The following is a 21,466-nucleotide window of genomic DNA, read 5'->3' on the forward strand; positions in this document are numbered from 1 at the left end:
TCTTTATTAAAAGAAGTGTTAATTACTTTGGATATTGAGGTAACCAGTCCTATTGATGTTCAGTCTAATAAACGTTTAAATGCTGTTTTTAAACCTCCTGTGGTTTCCCCAGGGTTTTTTCCTATTCCTGAGGCTATTTCTGATATGCTTTCTAGGGAATGGAATAAGCCAGGTACTTCTTTTATTCCTTCCTCAAGGTTTAAAAAATTGTATCCTTTACCAGCAAAATCTATAGAGTTTTGGGAGAAAATCCCCAAAGTTGATGGGGCTATTTCTACTCTTGCTAAACGTACCACTATTCCTATGGAAGATAGTACTTCCTTTAAGGATCCTTTAGATAGGAAGCTTGAATCTTATCTAAGGAAGGCCTATTTATATTCAGGTCATCTTCTCAGACCTGCTATTTCTTTGGCTGATGTTGCGGCTGCCTCAACTTTTTGGTTGGAGAATTTAGCGCAACGAGAATTGGATCCTGACATATCTAGCATTACTTGCTTACTGCAACATGCTAATCATTTTATTTGTGATGCCATTTTTGATATCAAAATTGATGTTAGATCCATGTCTTTAGCTGTATTAGCTAGAAGAGCTTTGTGGCTTAAATATTGGAATGCTGATATGACATCTAAATCTAGATTACTATCTCTTTCTTTCCAAGGTAATAATTTATTTGGTTCTCAGTTGGATTCTATTATTTCAACTATCACTGGAGGAAAAGGAGTTTTTCTGCCTCAGGATAAAAAAAACCTAAGGGTAAATCTAAGGCTTCTAACCGTTTTCGTTCCTTTCCTCAGAATAAGGAACAAAAACTCAATCCTCCTCCCAAGGATTCTGCTTCCAATTGGAAACCTTCCTCAAATTGGAATAAATCCAAGCCATTTAGGAAAGTCTGCCCCTAAGTCCGCATGAAGGTGTGTCCCTCATTCCAGCTCAGCTGGTAAGGGGCAGATTAAGATTTTTCAAGGATTATTGGATAAAATCTGTCCAAAATCATTGGATTCAGAGCATTGTCTCTCAAGGGTATTGAATAGGATTCAAAGTAAGACCTCCTGTGAGATTTTTTCTCTCACGCATCCCTGTAAATCCAGTAAAAGCTCAGGCTTTTCTAAAGTGGGTTTCAGACCTGGAGTCTTCAGGGGTAATCATGCCAGTTCCTCCTCAGGACCAAGGTTTGGGGTTTTATTCAAACCTATTCATTGTACCAAAGAAAGAAAATTTATTCAGACCAGTTCTGGATCTGAAAATTTTGAATTGTTATGTAAGAGTACCAACTTTCAAGATGGTGACTATAAGGACTATTCTGCCTTTTGTTCAGCAAGGACATTATATGTCCACAATAGACTTGCAGGATGCATACCTTCATATTCCGATTCATCCAGAACACTATCAGTTTCTGAGATTCTCTTTTCTAGACAAGCATTACCAATTTGTTGCTCTTCCATTTGGCCTAGGAACAGCTCCAAGGATCTTTTCAAAGGTTCTGGGTGCCCTATTATCTGTAATCAGAGAACAGGGTATTGTGGTGTTTCCTTATTTGGATGATATCTTGGTACTAGCTCAGTCTTTACATACTGCAGAATCTCACACAAATCAACTAGTGTTGTTTCTTCGGAAACATGGTTGGAAGATCAATTTACCAAAAAGTTTCTTGATTCCTCAGACAAGGGTCACCTTTTTAGGCTTCCAGATAGATTCAGTGTCCATGACTCTGTCTCTAACAGACAAGAGACGTTTAAAATTGGTTGCAGCATGCTGGCACCTTCAGTCTCAGTCATTCCCTCCAGTGGCTATGTGCATGGAAGTTTTAGGTCTCATGACTGCAGGATCGGACGCGATCCCCTTTGCTCGTTTTCACATGAGACCTCTACAGCTTTGCATGCTGAATCAATGGTGCAGGGATTATACAAAGATATCACAATTAATATCCTTGAATCCCAATGTACGACACTCTCTGACATGGTGGATAGATCACCATAGTTTGGTTCAAGGGGCTTCTTTTGTACGGCCAACCTGGACTGTAATCTCAACAGATGCGAGTCTTTCAGGTTGGGGAGCTGTTTGGGGATCTCTGACAGCACAAGGGGTTTGGAAATCTCAAGAGGCGAGATTACCAATAAATATTTTAGAACTCCGTGCAATTCTCAGGGCTCTTCAGTTTTGGCCTCTGCTAAAGAGAGAACCATTCATTTGTTTTCAGACAGACAATATCACAACTGTGGCTTATGTCAATCATCAGGGTGGGACTCACAGTCCCCAAGCTATGAAAGAAGTATCTCGGATACTTGCTTGGGCGGAATCCAGCTCCTGTCTAATCTCTGCGGTGCATATCCCAGGTGTAGACAATTGGCAGGCGGATTATCTCAGCCGCCAGACATTACATCCAGGGGAGTGGTCTCTCCATCCGGATGTGTTTTCTCAGATTGTTCAGATGTGGGGTCTTCCAGAGATAGATCTCATGGCCTCTCATCTAAACAAGAAACTTCCCAGATACCTGTCCAGGTCCAGGGATGTTCAGGCGGAAGCAGTGGATGCACTGACACTTCCTTGGTGTTATCATCCTGCTTACATCTTCCCGCCTCTAGTTCTCCTTCCAAGAGTGATCTCCAAAATCATCATGGAACAGTCTTTTGTGTTGCTGGTGGCTCCAGCATGGCCACACAGGTTTTGGTATGCGGATCTGGTTCGGATGTCCAGTTGCCCGCCTTGGCCACTTCCGTTACGGCCAGACCTACTATCTCAAGGTCCGTTTTTCCATCAGGATCTCAAATCATTAAATTTGAAGGTATGGAAATTGAACGCTTAGTTCTAAGTCATAGAGGTTTTTCTGACTCTGTGATTAATACTATGTTACAAGCTCGTAAATCTGTCTCTAGAAAGATTTATTACAGAGTTTGGAAGACTTACATTTCATGGTGTTCTTCTCATAAATTCTCCTGCCATTCTTTTAGAATTCCTAGAATTTTACAGTTCCTTCAGGATGGTTTGGATAAGGGTTTGTCTGCAAGTTCCTTGAAAGATCAAATCTCCGCTCTTTCTGTTTTATTTCACAGAAAGATTGCTATACTTCCTGATATTCAGTGTTTTGTACAGGCTTTAGTTCGTATTAAGCCTGTCATTAAATCAATTTCTCCTCCTTGGAGTCTTAATTTGGTTCTGAAGGCTTTACAGGCTCCTCCGTTTGAGCCTATGCATTCTTTGGACATTAAACTACTTTCTTGTAAAGTGTTGTTCCTTTTGGCTATCTCTTCTGCTAGAAGAGTTTCTGAGCTATCTGCTCTTTCTTGTGAGTCTCCTTTTCTGATTTTTCATCAGGATAAGGCAGTTTTGCAGACTTCTTTTCAATTCTTACCTAAGGTTGTGAATTCTAACAACATTAGTAGAGAAATTGTCCCTTCCTTATGTCCTAATCCTAAGAATTCTTTGGAGAGATCCTTACATTCTTTGCATGTGGTAAGAACTTTGAAATATTATGTGGAAGCTACTTAAGATTTCAGGAAGACTTCCAGTCTATTTGTTTTATTTTCTGGTCCTAGGAAAGGTCAGAAGGCTTTTGCTATTTCCTTGGCTTCTTGGTTGAAACTTTTGATTCATCAAGCTTATTTGGAGTCGGGTCAGGCCCCGCCTCAGAGAATTACAGCTCATTCTACTAGATCAGTCTCTACTTCGTGGGCTTTTAAGAATGAAGCTTCAGTTGATCAGATTTGCAAAGCGGCGACTTGGTCCTCTTTGCATACATTTACTAAATTCTACCGTTTTGATGTATTTGCTTCTTCGGAAGCAGTTTTTGGTAGAAAAGTTCTTCAGGCAGCTGTTTCAGTTTGATTCTTCTGCTTTTGATTTACGTTCTTCAGGCCGCTGTTTCAGTTTGATTCTTCTGCTTTTGATTTAAGTTTTTTTCTTTCAAAAATGAAATAAACATATTTTTTTGGGTTGTGGATTAATTTTTTCAGCGGAATAGGGCTGTTTTTATTTTTATTCCCTCTCTCTCTAGTGACTCTTGAGTGGAAGACTCCACATCTTGGGTATTGATATCCCATATGTCACTAGCTCATGGACTCTTGCCAATTACATGAAAGAAAACATAATTTATGTACGAACTTACCTGATAAATTCATTTCTTTCATATTGGCAAGAGTCCATGAGGCCCACCCTTTTTATGGTGGTTATGATTTTTTGTATAAAGCACAATTATTTCCAAATTTCCTTTGTTGATGCTTTTTACTCCTTTCTTTATCACCCCACTGCTTGGCTATTCGTTAAACTGAATTGTGTGTGTGTGGTGAGGGGTGTATTTATAGGCATTTTGAGGTTTGGGAAACTTTGCCCCTCCTGGTAGGTTTGTATATCCCATATGTCACTAGCTCATGGACTCTTGCCAATATGAAATAAATGAATTTATCAGGTAAGTTCTTACATAAATTATGTGTTTTTTTTTGTATTATAGATTAGTTTATTTAATTGTATTTTAGTTTAGCTAATCGTAGTTTATTTATTTAATTAATTTATTGATAGTGTAGTGTTAGGTGTATTTGTATCTTAGGTTAGGATTTATTTTACAGGTAATTTTGTAGTTATTTTAACTAGGTAGCTATTAAACAGTTATTAACTATTTAATAGTTATTGTATCTAGTTAAAATAAATCCAAAGTTACCTGTAAAATAAATATAAATCCTAAAATAGCTACAATGTAACTATTAGTATTGTAGCTATTTTAGGGTTTATTTGATAGGTACGTAGTTTTAAATAGGATTAATTTATTTAATTTTAAGAATGTTATTTCGTTTATTTTAAATTATATTTATGTTAGGGGGGGTGTTAGGGTTAGAGTTAGGTTTAGGGGTTAATAACTTTATTATAGTAGCGGCGACGTTGCGGGCGGGAGATTATGGGTTAATAATTGTAGGTAGGTGGCGGTGATGTTAGGGAGGGAAGATTAGGGTTTAATACAATTTATTATAGTGTTTGCAAGGCGGGAGTGCGCCGGTTTAGGGGTTAATACATTTATTATAATGGCGGCGAGGTTCGGTCGGCAGATTAGGGGTTAATAAGTGTAGTTAGGTAGCGGCGACGTTGGGGGGGGGGAGATTAGGGGTTAATAAATATAATATAGGGGTCGGCGATGTTAGGGGCAGCAGATTAGGGGTTTATAGGTATAATGTAGGTGGCGGCGGTGTCCGGTCGGCAGATTAGGGGTTAAAGATTTTTATTATAGTGTTTGAGATGTGGGGGGGCCTCGGTTTAGGGGTACATAGGTAGTTTATGGGTGTTAGTGTACTTTATAGCACAGTAGTTAGGAGCTTTATATTCCGGCGTTAGCCCATAAAGCTCTAAACTACTGACTTTTTTTGGCGGTAGGGAGTCTAATCGGTAGAGGCTTCACCGCTCACTTCTTCCAGGACTCCAAATACCAGCGTTAGGCAGATCCCATAGACAAGATAGGATACGCAATTTGCGTAAAGGGATCTGCGGTAGCCTGGAGTCGCGGTGAGGAAGTGAGCGTTAGACCCTTTCCTGCCTGACTCTAAATACCAGCGGGCGGTAAAAAGCAGCGTTAGGACCCCTTAACGCTGCTTTTGACGGCTAACGCCAAACTCTAAATCTAGCCGTCTGTTTGTTTTTCTTCTAAGAGTCATTGCAAGAATCAAACAGGAATTGGCTTCTGTAATTCTCATAGCCCCGGCATGGCACCGCAGAACTTGGTATGCAGATCTAATACAGATGTCCTCTTTCCTCCATGGGCTCTACCGCTAAGTTAAGATTTGCTGTCTCAAGGACCCTTGTATCATCAGGATCTCAAATCTTTTGAATTTGATGGTTGTGGAGGTTGAATGACTAGTTCTAAAAGACAGATTTCTCAGATTCTGTTATCTCTACTGCATGCCCGAAAGCCTGTTAAGCAGAAAAATGATCATAAGATATGGAAAGCTTATTTACTTTGGTGTTCTTCTAGAGGTTTCTCTTTGAAATATTTTAGAATCTAAAATTCTTTTGTTCCTTCAAGATGGACTAAGTTAAGGGATTATTGGCTAGTTCTTTAAAGGGTTAGATTTCAACTTTATCGGTTTTGTTTCATAAAAAACTGGCCAAATTACCTGATGATCAAACTTTTGTCCAATCCTTGGTGAAAATTCACCCTGTTATTACATCCATTTCTCCCCTTTGGAATTTTAATCTGGTTCTTTCTGTTCTGCAAAGTTTCCCCTTTGAACCTATGCACTCCTTGGACTTAAAGTTATTGTCATGGAAGGTTATCTTTCTTCTACCCATTTCTACCTCTAGAATAGTTCCTGAATTATCTGCCCTATCTTCTCATCAAGATAAAGCGGTCCTCCAGACTAAATACTAAATATGATTTTCAATCGAGGGAAGTGTCTTCAGCACATTGTTGTTCCTTCTCTGTGGCCAAATCCTTCTAACTATAAGGAACACCTACTTCACAGTTTGGATGTAGTCAGAGCCTTGGAATTCTATCTTCAGACTATTAAAGACTTTAGTCTTCTAGCTTGTTTGTCCACTTTTTAGGTCCCCAGAAAGGGTCAAAAGACTACAGCGATGGCCTTGGCATCATGGTTCAAACAGAGTATTTATAAGGCTTACTAAGTTGCTGGAAAACCGCCTCCATAAAGAGTAACTGCTCATTTTACTAGATCTGTATCTACTACTTGGGCCTTCAAAAATGTTGCGTCCTTGAAACAGATTTGCAAGGCAGCAACTTTGTCTTCTCTTCATACCATTTCTAAATTTTTTCTTTTTGATATTTATACTTCTTCCAAGCTGCATTTGGCAGGAAAGTATTTCAGGCCGCAGTGTTTGGCAAATAGGAACTGCCATCATTTTTTCCCACTCGTCTTTAACATGGACTCTTAGCTTGGGTATTGTATCCCACATGTTGGACACCTACTGTCTCTCCTCATCTTACAAAAGAAAACAGAATTTATACTTACCGATTAAATGTAATTATTTTAGGATGAGGGGAGTCCACAGGACCATCTGCATTTTTACTACAAGGGCAATAGTTCTTATTTGCACCTGCTTTCTGTCTTTCCTACCTTTTCTATTTGTCTCCTCTGCTTGGCTATACGTAAACTGTGTGGGGAGAGGAGGTGGGAGGGATTAAAGCTCTTATGTGGGTTCTTGACCTCCTCCTAGTGGCAGGAAATATATGCCATGCTTTGGACACCTGTGGACTCTTATCAATAAGTATAAATTCTGTATTTTCTTTGGATTAACAAAGCCTGCACTATTTATACATTGTAAGTTTAGGAATGTTTTTGTGTCCGAGCATCTTTATTTATTTAGGCGTACATATAATAAAGTGATTTGTAGCTTGTTTCTGCACTGCTTTTTGCTCTGGTACTTCCTGCATGAGACACTTTTGGTGAGATCAGAGTAGCGTATTATGATTAATGATATTGCTTTGCTTATCTTTTGTAGTTCCTCTGTGAAACCCTTCAGACAGTGGTGGATGATGGCTGGATATGTCAGCTATCACTAGAGATGACTAGACAACTTATTAACTACAATAATTTTCCACTTGAAAAGGTTTGTAAGTTTTCTAAAATAAGTAATTGTGTTTGATTTGTTTTATGGGAAGTGTTTTAGTATCTGTACTATGTGTAAAGTCTTAATTGCCAGAGAAGTGTGTGCTATGTGCCAGTGACTGTTGGAGGGAGGTCAGCATGTGTGCTATGTGCCAGTAACTGTAGAAGGGAGGAATTAATGCATGGTATGTGTAAGTCACTGTAGGTGTAAGGTCAGTATGTATGCTATGTGGCAGTGACTGTAGGAGGGAGGTCACCATGTGTGCTATTTGTCAGTGACTGTTTGAGTGAGGTCAGCTTGTGTGCTATGTGTCAGTGACTGTTTGAGTGAGGTCAGCATGTGTGCTATGTGTCTGTGACTGTAGGAGGCAGGAATTAATGCATTGTATGTGTAAGTGACTGTAGGAGTAAGGTCAGTATGTATGTTATGTGCCAGTGACTGTAGGAGTGAGGTCAGCTTGTGTGCTATTTGTCAGTTACTGTTGGAGTGAGGTCAGCTTGTGTGCTATGTGTCAGTGACTGTATGTGGAAGGTCAGCATGTGTTCTATGGATCAGTGACTGTAGAAAAGTGGTCAGCATGTGTTATGTGTCAGTGACTGTAGGAAAGAGGTCACAATGTGTGCTATTTGTCAATGACCGTAGGAAGGAGGTAGGCATGTGTGCTATTGATCAGTGGCTGTAGTAAGGAGGTCAGCATGTGTGCTATTGATCAGTGACTGTAGTAGGGAGGTCAGCATGTGTGCTATTTATCAGTGACTGTAGTAGGGAGGTCAGCATGTGTGCTATTGATCAGTGGCTGTAGTAAGGAGGTCAGCATGTGTGCTATTGATCAGTGGCTGTAGTAAGGAGGTCAGCATGTGTGCTATTTATCAGTGACTGTAGTAGGGAGGCCAGCATGTGTGCTATTGATCAGTGACTGTAGTAGGGAGGTCAGCATGTGTGCTATTGATCAGTGACTGCAGTAAGGAGGTCAGCATGTGTTCTATTGATCAGTGACTGTAGTAGGGAGGTCAGCATGTGTGCTATTGATCAGTGACTGTAGTAGGAAGGTAAGCATGTGTACTATTGATCAGTGGCTGTAGTAAGGAGGTCAGCATGTGTGTTATTGATCAGTGGCTGTAGTAGGGAGGTCAGCATGTGTGCTACTGATCAGTGGCTGTAGTAAGGAGGTCAGCATGTGTGCTATTGATCAGTGACTGTAGTAAGGAGGTCAGCATGTGTGCTATTGATCAGTGGCTGTAGTAGGGAGGTCAGCATGTGTGCTATTGATCAGTGACTGTAGTAGGGAGGTCAGCATGTGTGCTATTGATCAGTGACTGTAGTAGGGAGGTCAGCATGTGTGCTATTGATCAGTGACTGTAGTAGGGAGGTCAGCATGTGTGCTATTGATCAGTGACTGTAGTAGGGAGGTCAGCATGTGTGCTATTGATCAGTGACTGTAGTAAGGAGGTCAGCATGTGTGCTATTGATCAGTGACTGTAGTAGGGAGGTCAGCATGTGTGCTATTGATCAGTGACTGTAGTAAGGAGGTCACCATGTGTGCTATTGATCAGTGACTGTAGTAGGGAGGTCAGCATGTGTGCTATTGATCAGTGACTGTAGTAGGGAGGTCAGCATGTGTGCTATTGATCAGTGGCTGTAGTAAGGAGGTCAGCATTTGTGCTATTGATCAGTGACTGTAATAGAGAGTTCAGCATGTGTGCTATGTTTCATTGACTGTAGGAAGGAGGTCAGCATGTGTGCTTTGTGTCAGTAACTGTACGAGGGAGTTCAGCATGTGTTCTCAAGATAAGTTACTGTAGGAGGGAGGTCAGCATGTGTGCTGTGTGTCAGTGACTGTAGGAGGGAGGTCAGCATGTGTGCTGTGTGTCAGTGACTGTAGGAGGGAGGTCAGCATGTGTGCTGTGTGTCAGTGACTGTAGGAGGGAGGTCAGCATGTGTGCTATGTGTCAGTCACTGTAGGAGGGAGGTCAGCATGTGTGCTGTGTGTCAGTGACTGTAGAAGGGAGGTCAGCATGTGTGCTGTGTGTCAGTGGCTGTAGGAGGGAGGTCAGCATGTGTGCTATGTGTCAGTTACTGTAGGAGGGAGGTCAGCATGTGTGCTGTGTGTCAGTGACTGTAGGAGGGAGGTCAGCATGTGTGCTATGTGTCAGTAGCTCTACGAGGGAGGTCAGCATGTGTGCTGTGTGTCAGTGACTGTATGAGGGAGGTCAGCATCTGTGCTATGTGTCGGTTACTGTAGGAGGAAGGTCAGCATTTGTGCTATGTGAAAGTAACTGTAGGAAGGAAGTCAGCAGGTTTGCTATGTGTCAGTGACTGTAGGAAGAAGGTCAACATGTGTGCTATGTGTCAATGACTGTAGTAGAGAGGTCAGCATGTGTGCTATGTGTCAATGACTGTAGTAGGGAGGTCAACATGTGTGCTATGTGTCAATGACTGTAGTAGGGAGGTCAACATGTGTGCTATGTGTAATGACTGTAGTAGGGAGGTCAACATGTGTGCTATGTGTCAATGACTGTAGTAGGGAGGTCAACATGTGTGCTATGTGTCAATGACTGTAGTAGGGAGGTCAACATGTGTGCTGACTTTTCCCTCATTGACAGTGATACTCCAGCTCTTCTTGGTCATTCTTTTTTGGGCCTCTCTGAATCATGAAAGATGAGCTAGCTGGAGTGAACCCTCTATCAGATCTGGAAAGTACAATCTCTAGTATTTCAGACAGGAGTTTTCAAGAGAGACAGCAGGATAGGCTTGTGTTGCCGTGTTTAAAGTGAAGGTAAACTTTGATTAATGAAAGCCCGTTTTTTAAAAATACTATTAAAAACAGGGGCACTTTCATTCATCAAAGTTTACAAAGCAGCCTTTTCGATTAAAAACTTACCTTTTTTTCTTTTCACAGCCAGAGCAGCTTCCCCCTCCTGGAAATCCTCTCTTCACACGTCAGCAATGACTAATCCGGCTTCCTCCAATCACAGCATGGCCTTAGGCAGTTTCAGTCAGGGGGTCCTGGTATCCTGACACCTGCGGGGTCCCCTGCAGCTCAGTCTGATCCTGCTATGTTCTGTGGCCTTGCAGATCTCAGTTTGCCCTTATATGCCAGTATTACACCCACAGACGGTGACTCCTATCCCAACACATGCTGTCCCCTGCGACCCAATCACTCAAACTCATTTAGGAGTTGGTATTTCCCCACATGACTTTGCATCCAGATTACAGTCTGTGGTTTCTGCTGCCTTGAGTGCTATACCTGTTGCAGGAAAAAGGAAGATGAGGGTTAAACATGGTCTAGAACCAGCAGTTCTATGGGAGCTGCAGCGGTAAGTCATATGCAGTTGACGATCTCTCTGCAAGTTCTGAAGGAGAACTTTTATCCTCTAACTCCTCTGGAGATTTTAAAATAGACTCTGAGGACATTCATTTTAGATTTAAATTTGAGCACTTAAGATATTTACTTACAGAGGTGTTAACCACTCTAGGTGCACCCGAGTCTAAGCCCTCAGAGGAAAAATAGGTACATAAATTGAATATGGTATTTAAAACTAAATTTAAGACCCCTAAAATATTCTCAGTGCCTTCATTGGTGGCAGACATTATAACCAAGGAGTGGGAAAAACATTGTGTCCCCTTCTCCAAGTTTTAAGAGAATGTTTCCTCTACAGGATAGCCATTTTGAAGTTTGAAATACTGTTCCTAAGGTAGACATTGTCATTTCTACTCTGGCTAAACATACTACTATACCTCTAGAAGATTGTACATCTTTTAAGGACCCTATGGCTAGGCAATTAGAGGGATATCTAAGAAAAGTCTTTCTTCAAGGTGGTTTGCATTTCTAATTCTAAGGGAAGTCCTATGTTTTGTCAGAACAAGGCACAGAGGAGCACTTTAACAACCAGGTCTGAAACGCCAAGGAGTACCTGGAAGCCAAACCCGCTGTGTAGCAAGAACAAACTTCCCAAGAAATGGACCCCAGACAACAAGTCAGCATGAAGGGTCAGTTAATGAGGCAGGTTATCTCTGTTTTAGGAAATTTGGGTTCAGTTCGTTCAGGACCCTTGGATTCTGGACATTGTATCTCAGGGGTACAAAATAGGTTTCGGCGATCCCGGATAAAAACAGCCGTCCTACGCTGTGTAAACGGTTTTGTATCTATGGGTTTTGTCGTCCCAGTATCCCAAGCAGAAAGGGGAAAGGGATTCTATTTAAATCTATTCATCTTTCCCAAAAAAGAGGGAACCTTTCATCTCATCTTAGACCTTAAGTGCCTCAACAAATTCTTAAGAGTACCTTCCTTCAAAATGGAGACCATCAGGTCCAATCTTCCTCTCATTCAGGAGGGTCAGTTCATGACCATAATAGATTTGAAGGATGCGTACCTTCACATTCCTATTTATCGAGATCATTACCAGTACCTTCGTTTTGCCTTCCTGGAAAAACATTACCAGTTCATAGCTCTTCCAAAGTCCTAGGGGCCCTCCTTGCTGTAGTCAGACTGCAAGGGATTGCTGTAGTGCCATACTTGGACGACATCTTGGTTCAGGTGACATCTTTACATTTAGTGACATCTCACACAGAGAAGTTACTCTGGTATCTTCAGACGCATGGCTGGAGATTAAATCAGGAAGATAGTTCCCTCTCCCATAACACAAGAGTGAACTTTCTGGGGATCATCATAGCATGCATATCTATCTAACGGATCAACGCAGGGAGAAGCTACAGGCTGCCTGCCGGATACTTCAATCGTCTCCTCTGCCTTCGGTGGCTCAATGTATGGAGGTGGTAGGTCTTATGGTTGCGGCTTCGGACAATATTCCTTTTGCTCACTTTCATTTCAGACCTCTACAGTTATATATGCTCAAACAATGGAACGGGAATTATTTAGACCTGTCTCAGGTAATATCTCTAGACCCAGAGATGAGTCTCTTTCCTGGTGGCTGTCTCAAGAAACCGTTCTCCAGGGCGTGTGATTCCTATGCCCATCCTGGGAGTTCTTAACAACAGATGCAAGTTTTACAGGCTGGGGTGGGGTGCTCTTTGGTGTTCTCTGAGAGCTCAGGGTACCTGGCGCCCAGAGGAAGTTATTCTTTCACTCAACATTCTGGAGCTTAGGGCCATCTTGAACCTTCTTCAGTAGTGGCCCCAGTTTCATTCGGTCCGTTTTATCTCATTTCAAATAACATCACTAATGGTGAATTACTAGGGCAGAACTCTCACAGTTTTCAGGCAATGCAGGAGGTTCCAGTATTCTTCAATGGGCAGAGACATATCAATGTCAACTATCATCCATCCACATTCCAGGTGTGAACAATTGGGAAGCAGGTTTTCTGAGCAGACAGATTCTGCACTCCAGGGAATGGGCGCTAAACCAGGAGGGTTTTTTTTCGAGATCACCTGCAGGTGAGGGTGCCGGGGATAGATCTGATGGCTTCCCGTCTCAATGCCAAACTACTGAGATATGTGTTGAGATTGAGAGATCCTCAGGCGGAGTTGGTGGACGCTTTAGCAGTTCCTTGGCATTTCAATCTAGTGTATCTTTTTCCTCCAATTATTCTCCTCCCTTGAGTCATAGCTTGAATCAAACAGTAGGGAATTCCACCGATCCTGTAAGCTCCTGCATGGCCACACAGGACTTGGTAGACAGACCTCGTGAGAATGTCGTATGCTCCTCCATGGCGGCTACCTCAGAGGCTGGACCTTCTGGCTCAGGGTCCGTTCTATCAAAATCTAGGTACTCTGAGGCTGACTGCATGGAGATTGAACACTTAGATTTGTCCCACAGAGGATTCTCTGAGGCAGTGATTGATACTCTGTTTCAGGCTAGAAAGCCTGTTACCAGATGTATTTACCATAAGGTGTGGAGGGCTTATCTCTCTTGGTGTGCAGATCATGGGTTCCCTTGGCACAAGGCAAAGACTCTGCATATCCTTCAGTTTCTAGAAGTGCCTGTCGGCTAGTTCTCTTAAGGGGCAGATAGCTGTTCTTTCTGTTTTGTAATATAAAAGGATTGCTTGTTTGCCAGATGTTCAGTCGTTTGATCAAGCTATTGCTAGAATTAGACCTGTTTTCAAACCTATCGCTGCTCCATGGTGCCTTAATCTTGTTCTTAGAGTTATTCAACAGGCTTCGTTTGAGCCTATGCATTCTATTGATATTAAGTTACTTACTTGGAAAGTGTTGTTTCTGTTAGCTATTTCTTCTGCTCATATAATATCTGAATTGTCTGCCCTCAAGTGTGATCCTCTTTATCTAGTGTTTTATTCAGATAAGGCTGTACTTCGGACAAAGATGAGGTTTTTACCTAAGTTTGTCTCAACTCACAATTTTAATCAAGAGATTGTTGTTCCGTCTCTTTGTCCCAATCCTCCTTCCTCTAAAGAGAGGCTTTTACACAATCTGGATGTTGTTAGAGCCCTAAAGTTCTATCTTTTTTTTTATTATTATTATTTAATGTATGTTTTATTATTGATTATATTACAAATTTGGCAAGTACATAATTTATCATTGGCCCCATGGCAGAACAGTCTATACACCTGTAGACTTGAAGGCTATGTAAGGGATACATGGGGTGATCATGACCCTCCATTCTTTTTCTCTTTTTTTCCTCTTCCCTTTCTCTTCCCTTTCTCCCCTGTCTTTCTTCCTTTTCTCCTCTCTCTTTCCCCTTTTTTCCCCTTATTACCCTTATTCCCCCTTTCCCCCAGAGATACCAAAACTACCCATTTTATATCTTATACTAATGGTCCCTTTTATATCCTAGATTAGTATTTGAGTTATTATTTAAAAGACAATCACCTAGATTACGAGTTTTGCACTAAACCGGGTGCGAAAATAACGCCAAAAAAATTGCTTTATTTCACATACCATAGTGCTGCTCTTACGAGTTACTGAAAAACCTCCTTGTGCTGTGCGTTATGGTGCGTTAAGCTCCATACCGCACAAAAGCCAAGAGGTGAGTTCACGTGCTCGTGCACGCTTTCCCCCATAGGCATCAATAGGGAGAAAGTGTTAGAAAAAGTGCAGAATGGAGATCGCCGTAACGCATCCCCATTGATGTCTATGGGGAAAGAAAGTTACGTTTTGTCTGGATCACTTGTCCTGAGGGATGTCTGTCTCAAGACCATCCTGGGTGATTGTGACTACGATTGCGAGTCTGTCAGGATGGGGAGCTGTTTGGGATGCCAGGAAGGCACAGGGCCTCTGGTCTCAGGAGGTAAAGCTCCCTCCTGATCTCATTTTGGATCTTTGGGCAATATACAATGCTCTGAAGGCTTGGCCTCTGCTTGGTTTGTCCCAGTTAATCAGATTCCAATCAAACAATATATCCCCGGTGGCTTACATCAACCATCAGGGGGGAACGAGAAGATCTCTAGTTTGAGGGAAGTATCTCAGATTCTGGTGTGGGGGAGACCAGCATTTGTTCGCTGTCAGCGATCCACACTCCGGATGTGGACAACTGGGAAGCGGTTTTTCTCAGCAGACAATCGTTTCATCCAGGAGAATGGTTTTTCCATCCCGAGGGTTTGCAGAGATTTGCAGGAGGAAGATCTTATAACGTCTCTATACCAAGCTACCCAGATAGGGGTCGAGGTACAGGGATACTCAGGCGGTGCTAACAGATGCATTAGCGGTGCCTTGGAGGTTCAATCTAATTAATCCTTTCTGACCGTTACCACTACTTCCTAGTGTAGTGGCTTAAGTCAAGCAGGCATCAGTGATACTGACTGCTCCGTCTTGGCCGCGAAGGATATGGTTCGGATCTAGTGGGGATGTCATCATCTCCTACGTGGCAGTTACCTTGTCGCAGGGATCTGCTGACCAAGGCCTCTTTGTTAATCAATGTCTAGATTCTCTGAGGCTTACTGCGTGGAGATTGAACACTTAGTCCTAGCCAAGAGAGTGTTTTATGAGAGAGTTATTTTTACTCTCATTCAAGCTCGTAAGCATCTATCTTAATGTGTGGAGGACTTACTTATTCTGTTCTCCAGCATGAACTGGAGAAGGGCTTTTCTGCAAGTCCCCTGAAAGGACAGTTTTCGCCCTGTCTGTGTTACTGCACAAGAGGTTTGTAGAGCTTCCAGATGTGCAGCCATTTGTTAAGGCTCTGCCGGGATCAGACCTGTGTTTAGATCTAAGGATTCTCCTTGGAGTTTAAATCTTGTCCTTAAGGTACTGCAACGGTCTCTGTTGGAGCCTATGCATGAAGTAAAAAATTAATCCTTCTTCATCGAAGGATCGTTTATAGCGTATTTCTGGATGTGGTTTGTTCCTTGAAGTTCTATCTTCGGGCCACGAAGGAATTTAGACAAACCTCTTTCTCGGTTTGTTTTCTTTTCCGGGAAGCGTAGGGGTCATAGGGCCTCTTCGTCTTCCTTATCTTTTTGTCTGAGGAGTGTCATCCGTTTAGCATAGAAACGGTGGGACATAAGCCTCCTCTGAGGATTACGGCTCATTCTACGAAAGCAGTGGTTTCCTCTTGGGCCTTCAAAAATGAGGCCTTTATCGATCAGATTTGTAAGACGGCTACCTGGTTCTCCTTACATACTTTTTCCAAAATTTTACAAGTTTGATGTTTCTCTTGTAAGGTGTATCCAGTCCACGGATCATCCATTACTTGTGGGATATTCTCCTTCCCAACAGGAAGTTGCAAGAGGACACCCACAGCAGAGCTTCTATATAGCTCCTCCCCTAACTGCCATATCCAGTCATACTCTTGCAACTCTCAACAAAGATGGAGGTAGTAAGAGGAGAGTGGTAAAATATAGTTAGTTTTTTCTTCAATCAAAAGTTTGTTATTTTCAAATAGTACCGGAGTTGTACTATTTTATCTCAGGCAGAATTTAGAAGAAGAATCTGCCTGCGTTTTCTATGATCTTAGCAGCTTGTAACTAAGATCCACTGCTGTTCTCACATATGTCTGAGGAGTGAGGTAACTTCAGAGGGAGAATGGCGTGCAGGTTATCCTGCTATAAGGTATGTGCAGTTTTACGTTTTTCTAGGGACTAGAAAATGCTGCTGATACCGGATTAATGCAAATTAAGCCTAAATACAGTGATTTAATAGCGACTTGTATCAGGCTTACTATCAGAGATATATACTCTTATAAAATGACAATATAAAACGTTTGCTGGCATGTTTAATCGTTTTTATATATGCTTTGGTGATAAAACTTTATTGGGGCCTAGTTTTTTCCACATGGCTGGCTTGATTTTTGCCTAGAAACAGTTTCCTGAGGCTTTCCACTGTTGTAGTATGAGTGGGAGGGGCCTATTTTAGCGCTTTTTTGCGCAGTTAAAATTACAGACAGAGACATTCAGCTTCCCTCAGCAGTCCCCTGCATGCTATAGGACATCTCTGAAGGGCTCTAAAGGCTTCAAAAGTCGTTTATGAGGAAGGTAGGGCCACAGTAGAGCTTTGGCAGTTGTTGTGACTGTTTAAAAAACGTTTATTTAGTTTTTTTTATCCGTTTTTTGCATTAAGGGGTTAATCATCCATTTGCAAGTGGGTGCAATGCTCTGCTAACCTATTACATACACTGTAAAAAATTTGTTTGATTTACTGCCTTTTTTCACTGTTTTTCAAATTTTGACAAAATTTGTTTCTCTTAAAGGCACAGTACCATTTTTTATATAGGCTTGTTAACTTGATTTAAAGTGTTTTTCAAGCTTGCTAGTCTCATTGCTAGTCTGTACAAACATGTCTGACATAGAGGAAACTCCTTGTTCATTATGTTTAAAAGCCATGGTGGAACCCCATATGAGAATGTGTACTAAATGTATTGATTTCACTTTAAACAATAAAGATCAGCTTTTGTCTTTAAAAAATTTATCACCAGAGGATTCTGACGAGGGGGAAGTTATGCCGACTAACTCTCCCCACGTGTCAGACCCTTTGACTCCCGCTCAAGGGACTCACGCTCAAATGGCGCCAAGTACATCAAGTCATGGTTAATACACTGTCAGCGGTATTAGTCAGGCTGCCTAAATTTAGGGGAAAGCGTGATAGCTCTGGTGTTAGGCGTAATACAGAGCATACAGACGCTTTAAGGTCCATGTCTGATACTGCCTCACAATATGCAGAAGCTGAGGAAGGAGAGCTTCAGTCTGTGGATGATATCTCTGACTCAGGGAAACCTGATTCTGATATTTCTACTTTTAAATTTAAGCTTGAGAACCTCCGTGTACTGCTTAGGGAGGTTTTAGCTGCTCTGAATGACTGTGACACAATTGCAGTGCCAGAAAAATTGTGTAGACTGGATAAATACTTTGCAGTGCCGGTGTGTACTGAGGTTTTCCAATACCTAAAAGGTTTACAGAAATTATTAATAAAGAGAGGGATAGACCCGGTGTGCTGTTTTCCCCCCTTCCTATTTTTAGAAAAATGTTTCCCATAGACACCACCACACAGGACTTATGGCAGACGGTCCCTAAGGTGGAGGGAGCAGTTTCTACTTTAGCAAAGCGTACTACTATCCCTGTCGAGGACAGTTGTGCTTTCTTAGGTCCAATGGATAAAAAGTTAGAGGGTTAACTTAAGAAAATGTTTATTCAACAAGGTTTTATTCTACAGCCCCTTGCATGCATTGCCCCAGTCACTGCTGCTGCAGCTTTCTGGTTTGAGTCTCTGGAAGAGGCTTTACAGGTAGAGACCCCATTGGATGATATACTTGACAAGCTTAGAGCACTTAAGCTAGCCAATTCTTTTGTTTCTGATGCCATTGTTCATTTGACTAAACTAACGGCTAAGAATTCTGGATTTGCCATCCAGGCGCGCAGGGCGCTATGGCTTAAATCTTGGTCAGCTGACGTGACTTCAAAGTCTAAACTACTTAACATTCCCTTCAAGGGACAGACCCTATTCGGGCCTGGTTTGAAGGAAATTATTGCTGACATTACTGGAGGTAATCAAGGTAATCCAAATCAAGGGCCAAACAGTCTAATTTTCGTGCCTTTCGAAACATCAAGGCAAGTGCAGCATCAACTTCCTCTGCTACAAAACAAGAGGGAACTTTTGCTCAGTCCAAGACGGCCTGGAAACCTAAGCAGGCCAAAAAGCCTGCTGCTGCCTCTAAGACAGCATGAAGGAACGGCCCCCTATCCGGTAACGGATCTAGTAGGGGGCAGACTTTCTCTCTTCGCCCAGGCGTGGGCAAGAGATGTTCAGGATCCCTGGGCGTTGGAGATTATATCTCAGGGATATCTTCTGGACTTCAAGGCTTCCTCTCCACAAGGGAGATTTCACCTTTCACGATTATCTGTGAACCAGATAAAGAAAGAGGCATTCTTACACTGTGTGCAAGACCTTCTAGTTATAGGAGTGATCCATCCAGTTCCAAAGGATGAACAGGGACAGGGATTTTACTCAAATCTGTTTGTGGTTCCCAAAAAAGAGGGAACATTCAGACCAATCTTGGATCTAAAGATCTTAAACAAATTCCTCAGAGTTCCATCATTCAAAATGGAAACTATTCGGACTATCCTACCTATGATCCAGGAGGGTCAATATATGACTACCGTGGATTTAAAGGATGCTTACCTTCACATTCCGATACACAAAGATCATCATCGGTTCCTAAGGTTTGCCTTTCTGGACAGGCATTACCAGTTTGTGGCTCTTCCCTTCGGGTTAGCTACAGCCCCAAGAATTTTTACAAAGATTCTGGGGTCGCTACTGGCAGTCCTAAGGCTGCGGGGCATAGCAGTGGCCCCTTATCTAGACGACATCCTGATACAGGCGTCAAACTTCCAAATTGCCAAGTCCCATACGGACATAGTTCTGGCATTTCTGAGGTCGCATTGGGTGGAAAGTGAACGAGGAAAAGAGTTCTCTGTCCCCACTCACAAGAGTCTCCTTCCTAGGGACTCTGATAGATTCTGTAGAAATGAAAATTTACCTGACGGAGTCCAGGTTATCAAAACTTCTAAATTCTTGCAGTTTTCTCCATTCTATTCTGCGCCCTTCGGTGGCTCTGTGCATGGAAGTAATCGGCTTAATGGTAGCGGCAATGGACATAGTACCGTTTGCACGCCTACATCTCAGACCGCTGCAACTATGCATGCTCAGTTAGTGGAATGGGGATTACACAGATTTGTCCCCTCTACTAAATCTGGATCAAGAGACCAGATATTCTCTTCTCTGGTGGCTTTCTCGGGTCCATCTGTCCTAAGGTATGACCTTTCGCAGGCCAGATTGGACAATTGTAACGACAGATGCCAGCCTTCTAAGTTGGGGTGCAGTCTGGAATTCCCTGAAGGCTCAGGGATCGTGGACTCAGGAGGAGAAACTCCTACCAAGAAATATTCTGGAATTGAGGGCAATATTCAATGCTCTTCAAGCCTGGCCTCAGTTGACAACCCTAAGGTTCATCAGATTTCAGTCGGACAACATCACGACTGTGGCTTACATCAACCATCAAGGGGGAACAAGGAGTTCCCTAGCCATGTTAGAAGTCTCCAAAATAATTCGCTGGGCAGAGAGACACTCTTGCCACCTATCAGCGATCCATATCCTAGGTGTAGAGAACTGGGAGGCGGATTTTCTAAGTCGTCAGACTTTTCATCCGGGGGAGTGGGAACTCCATCCGCAGGTGTTTGCTCAATTGATTCATCGTTGGGGCAAACCAGAACTGGATCTCATGGCGTCTCGCCAGAACGCCAAGCTTCCTTATTACGGATCCAGGTCCAGGGACCCGGAAGCGACGCTGTTAGATGCTCTAGCAGCGCCTTGGTCTTTCAACCTGGCCTACGTGTTTCCACCGTTTCCTCTGCTCCCTCGACTGATTGCCAAAATCAAGCAGGAGAGAGCATCAGTGATCTTGATAGCGTCTGCGTGGCCACGCAGGACCTGGTATGCAGGCCTAGTGGACATGTCATCCTTTCCACCTTGGACTCTGCCTTTGAGAAGAGACCTTCTACTACAAGGTCCTTTCAATCATCCAAATCTAATTTCTCTGAGGCTGACTGCCTGGAGATTGAACGCTTGATTTTATAAAAGCGTGGCTTCTCCGAGTCAGTTATTGATACCTTAATACAGGCACGAAAGCCTTTCACCAGGAAAATCTACCATAAGATATGGCGTAAATATCTTTATTGGTGTGAATCCAAAAGTTACTCATGGAGTAAGGTTAGGATTCCCAGGATATTATCTTTTCTCCAAGAGGGTTTGGAAAAAGGATTATCAGCTAGTTCTTTGAAGGGACAGATTTCTGCACTGTCTATTCTCTTGCACAAGCGTCTGGCGGATGTTCCAGACGTTCAGGCGTTTTGTCAGGCGTTGATTAGAATCAAGCCTGTGTTTAAACCTGTTGCTCCCCCATGGAGCTTAAATTTGGTTCTTAAAGTTCTTCAAGGGGTTCCGTTTGAACCTCTTCATTCCATAGATATCAAACTTTTATCTTGGAAAGTTCTTTTTTTGATGGCTATTTCCTCGGCTCGTAGAGTTTCCGAGTTATCTGCTTTACAATGTGATTCTCCTTATCTGATCTTCCATACAGATAAGGTAGTTCTGCGTACAAAACCTGGGTTTTTGCCTAAGGTGGTATCTACTAAGAATATCCAATCAAGAGATTGTTGTTCCATCATTGTGTCCTAATCCTTCTTCAAAGAAGGAACGTCTTTTACATAATCTGGACGTGGTTCGTGCTTTAAAGTTTTACTTAAAAGCTACTAAAGATTTTCGTCAAACATCTGCTTTGTTTGTGATTTACTCTGGACAGAGGAGAGGTCAAAAGGCTTCGGCAACCTCTCTTTCTTTTTGGCTAAGAAGCATAATCCGCTTAGCCTATGAGACTGCTGGACAGCAGCCTCCTGAAAGGATTACAGCTCATTCTACTAGAGCTGTGGCTTCCACTTGGGCTTTTAAAAATGAGGCTTCTGTTGAACAGATTTGCAAGGCGGCGACTTGGTCTTCGCTTCATACTTTTTCCAAATTC

The 21,466-nt window shown here is 42.4% G+C and overlaps 1 protein-coding gene across 1 annotated transcript in view; it reads left to right on the top strand.

The window, feature by feature from the left end:
- Window positions 1-21,466, top strand: part of MROH1 (maestro heat like repeat family member 1) — a 1,587,326-nt gene that overhangs the window by 600,140 nt on the left and 965,720 nt on the right. The window contains exon 17 of the mRNA XM_053715983.1: window positions 7,435-7,542. Within this exon, the coding sequence (XP_053571958.1) occupies window positions 7,435-7,542 (108 nt within the window). The remainder of the gene's footprint in view (window positions 1-7,434; window positions 7,543-21,466) is intronic.

This window comes from Bombina bombina, chromosome 5 (assembly GCF_027579735.1).
Source record: "Bombina bombina isolate aBomBom1 chromosome 5, aBomBom1.pri, whole genome shotgun sequence".
In the NCBI taxonomy this organism is placed as follows: Eukaryota; Metazoa; Chordata; class Amphibia; order Anura; family Bombinatoridae; genus Bombina; species Bombina bombina.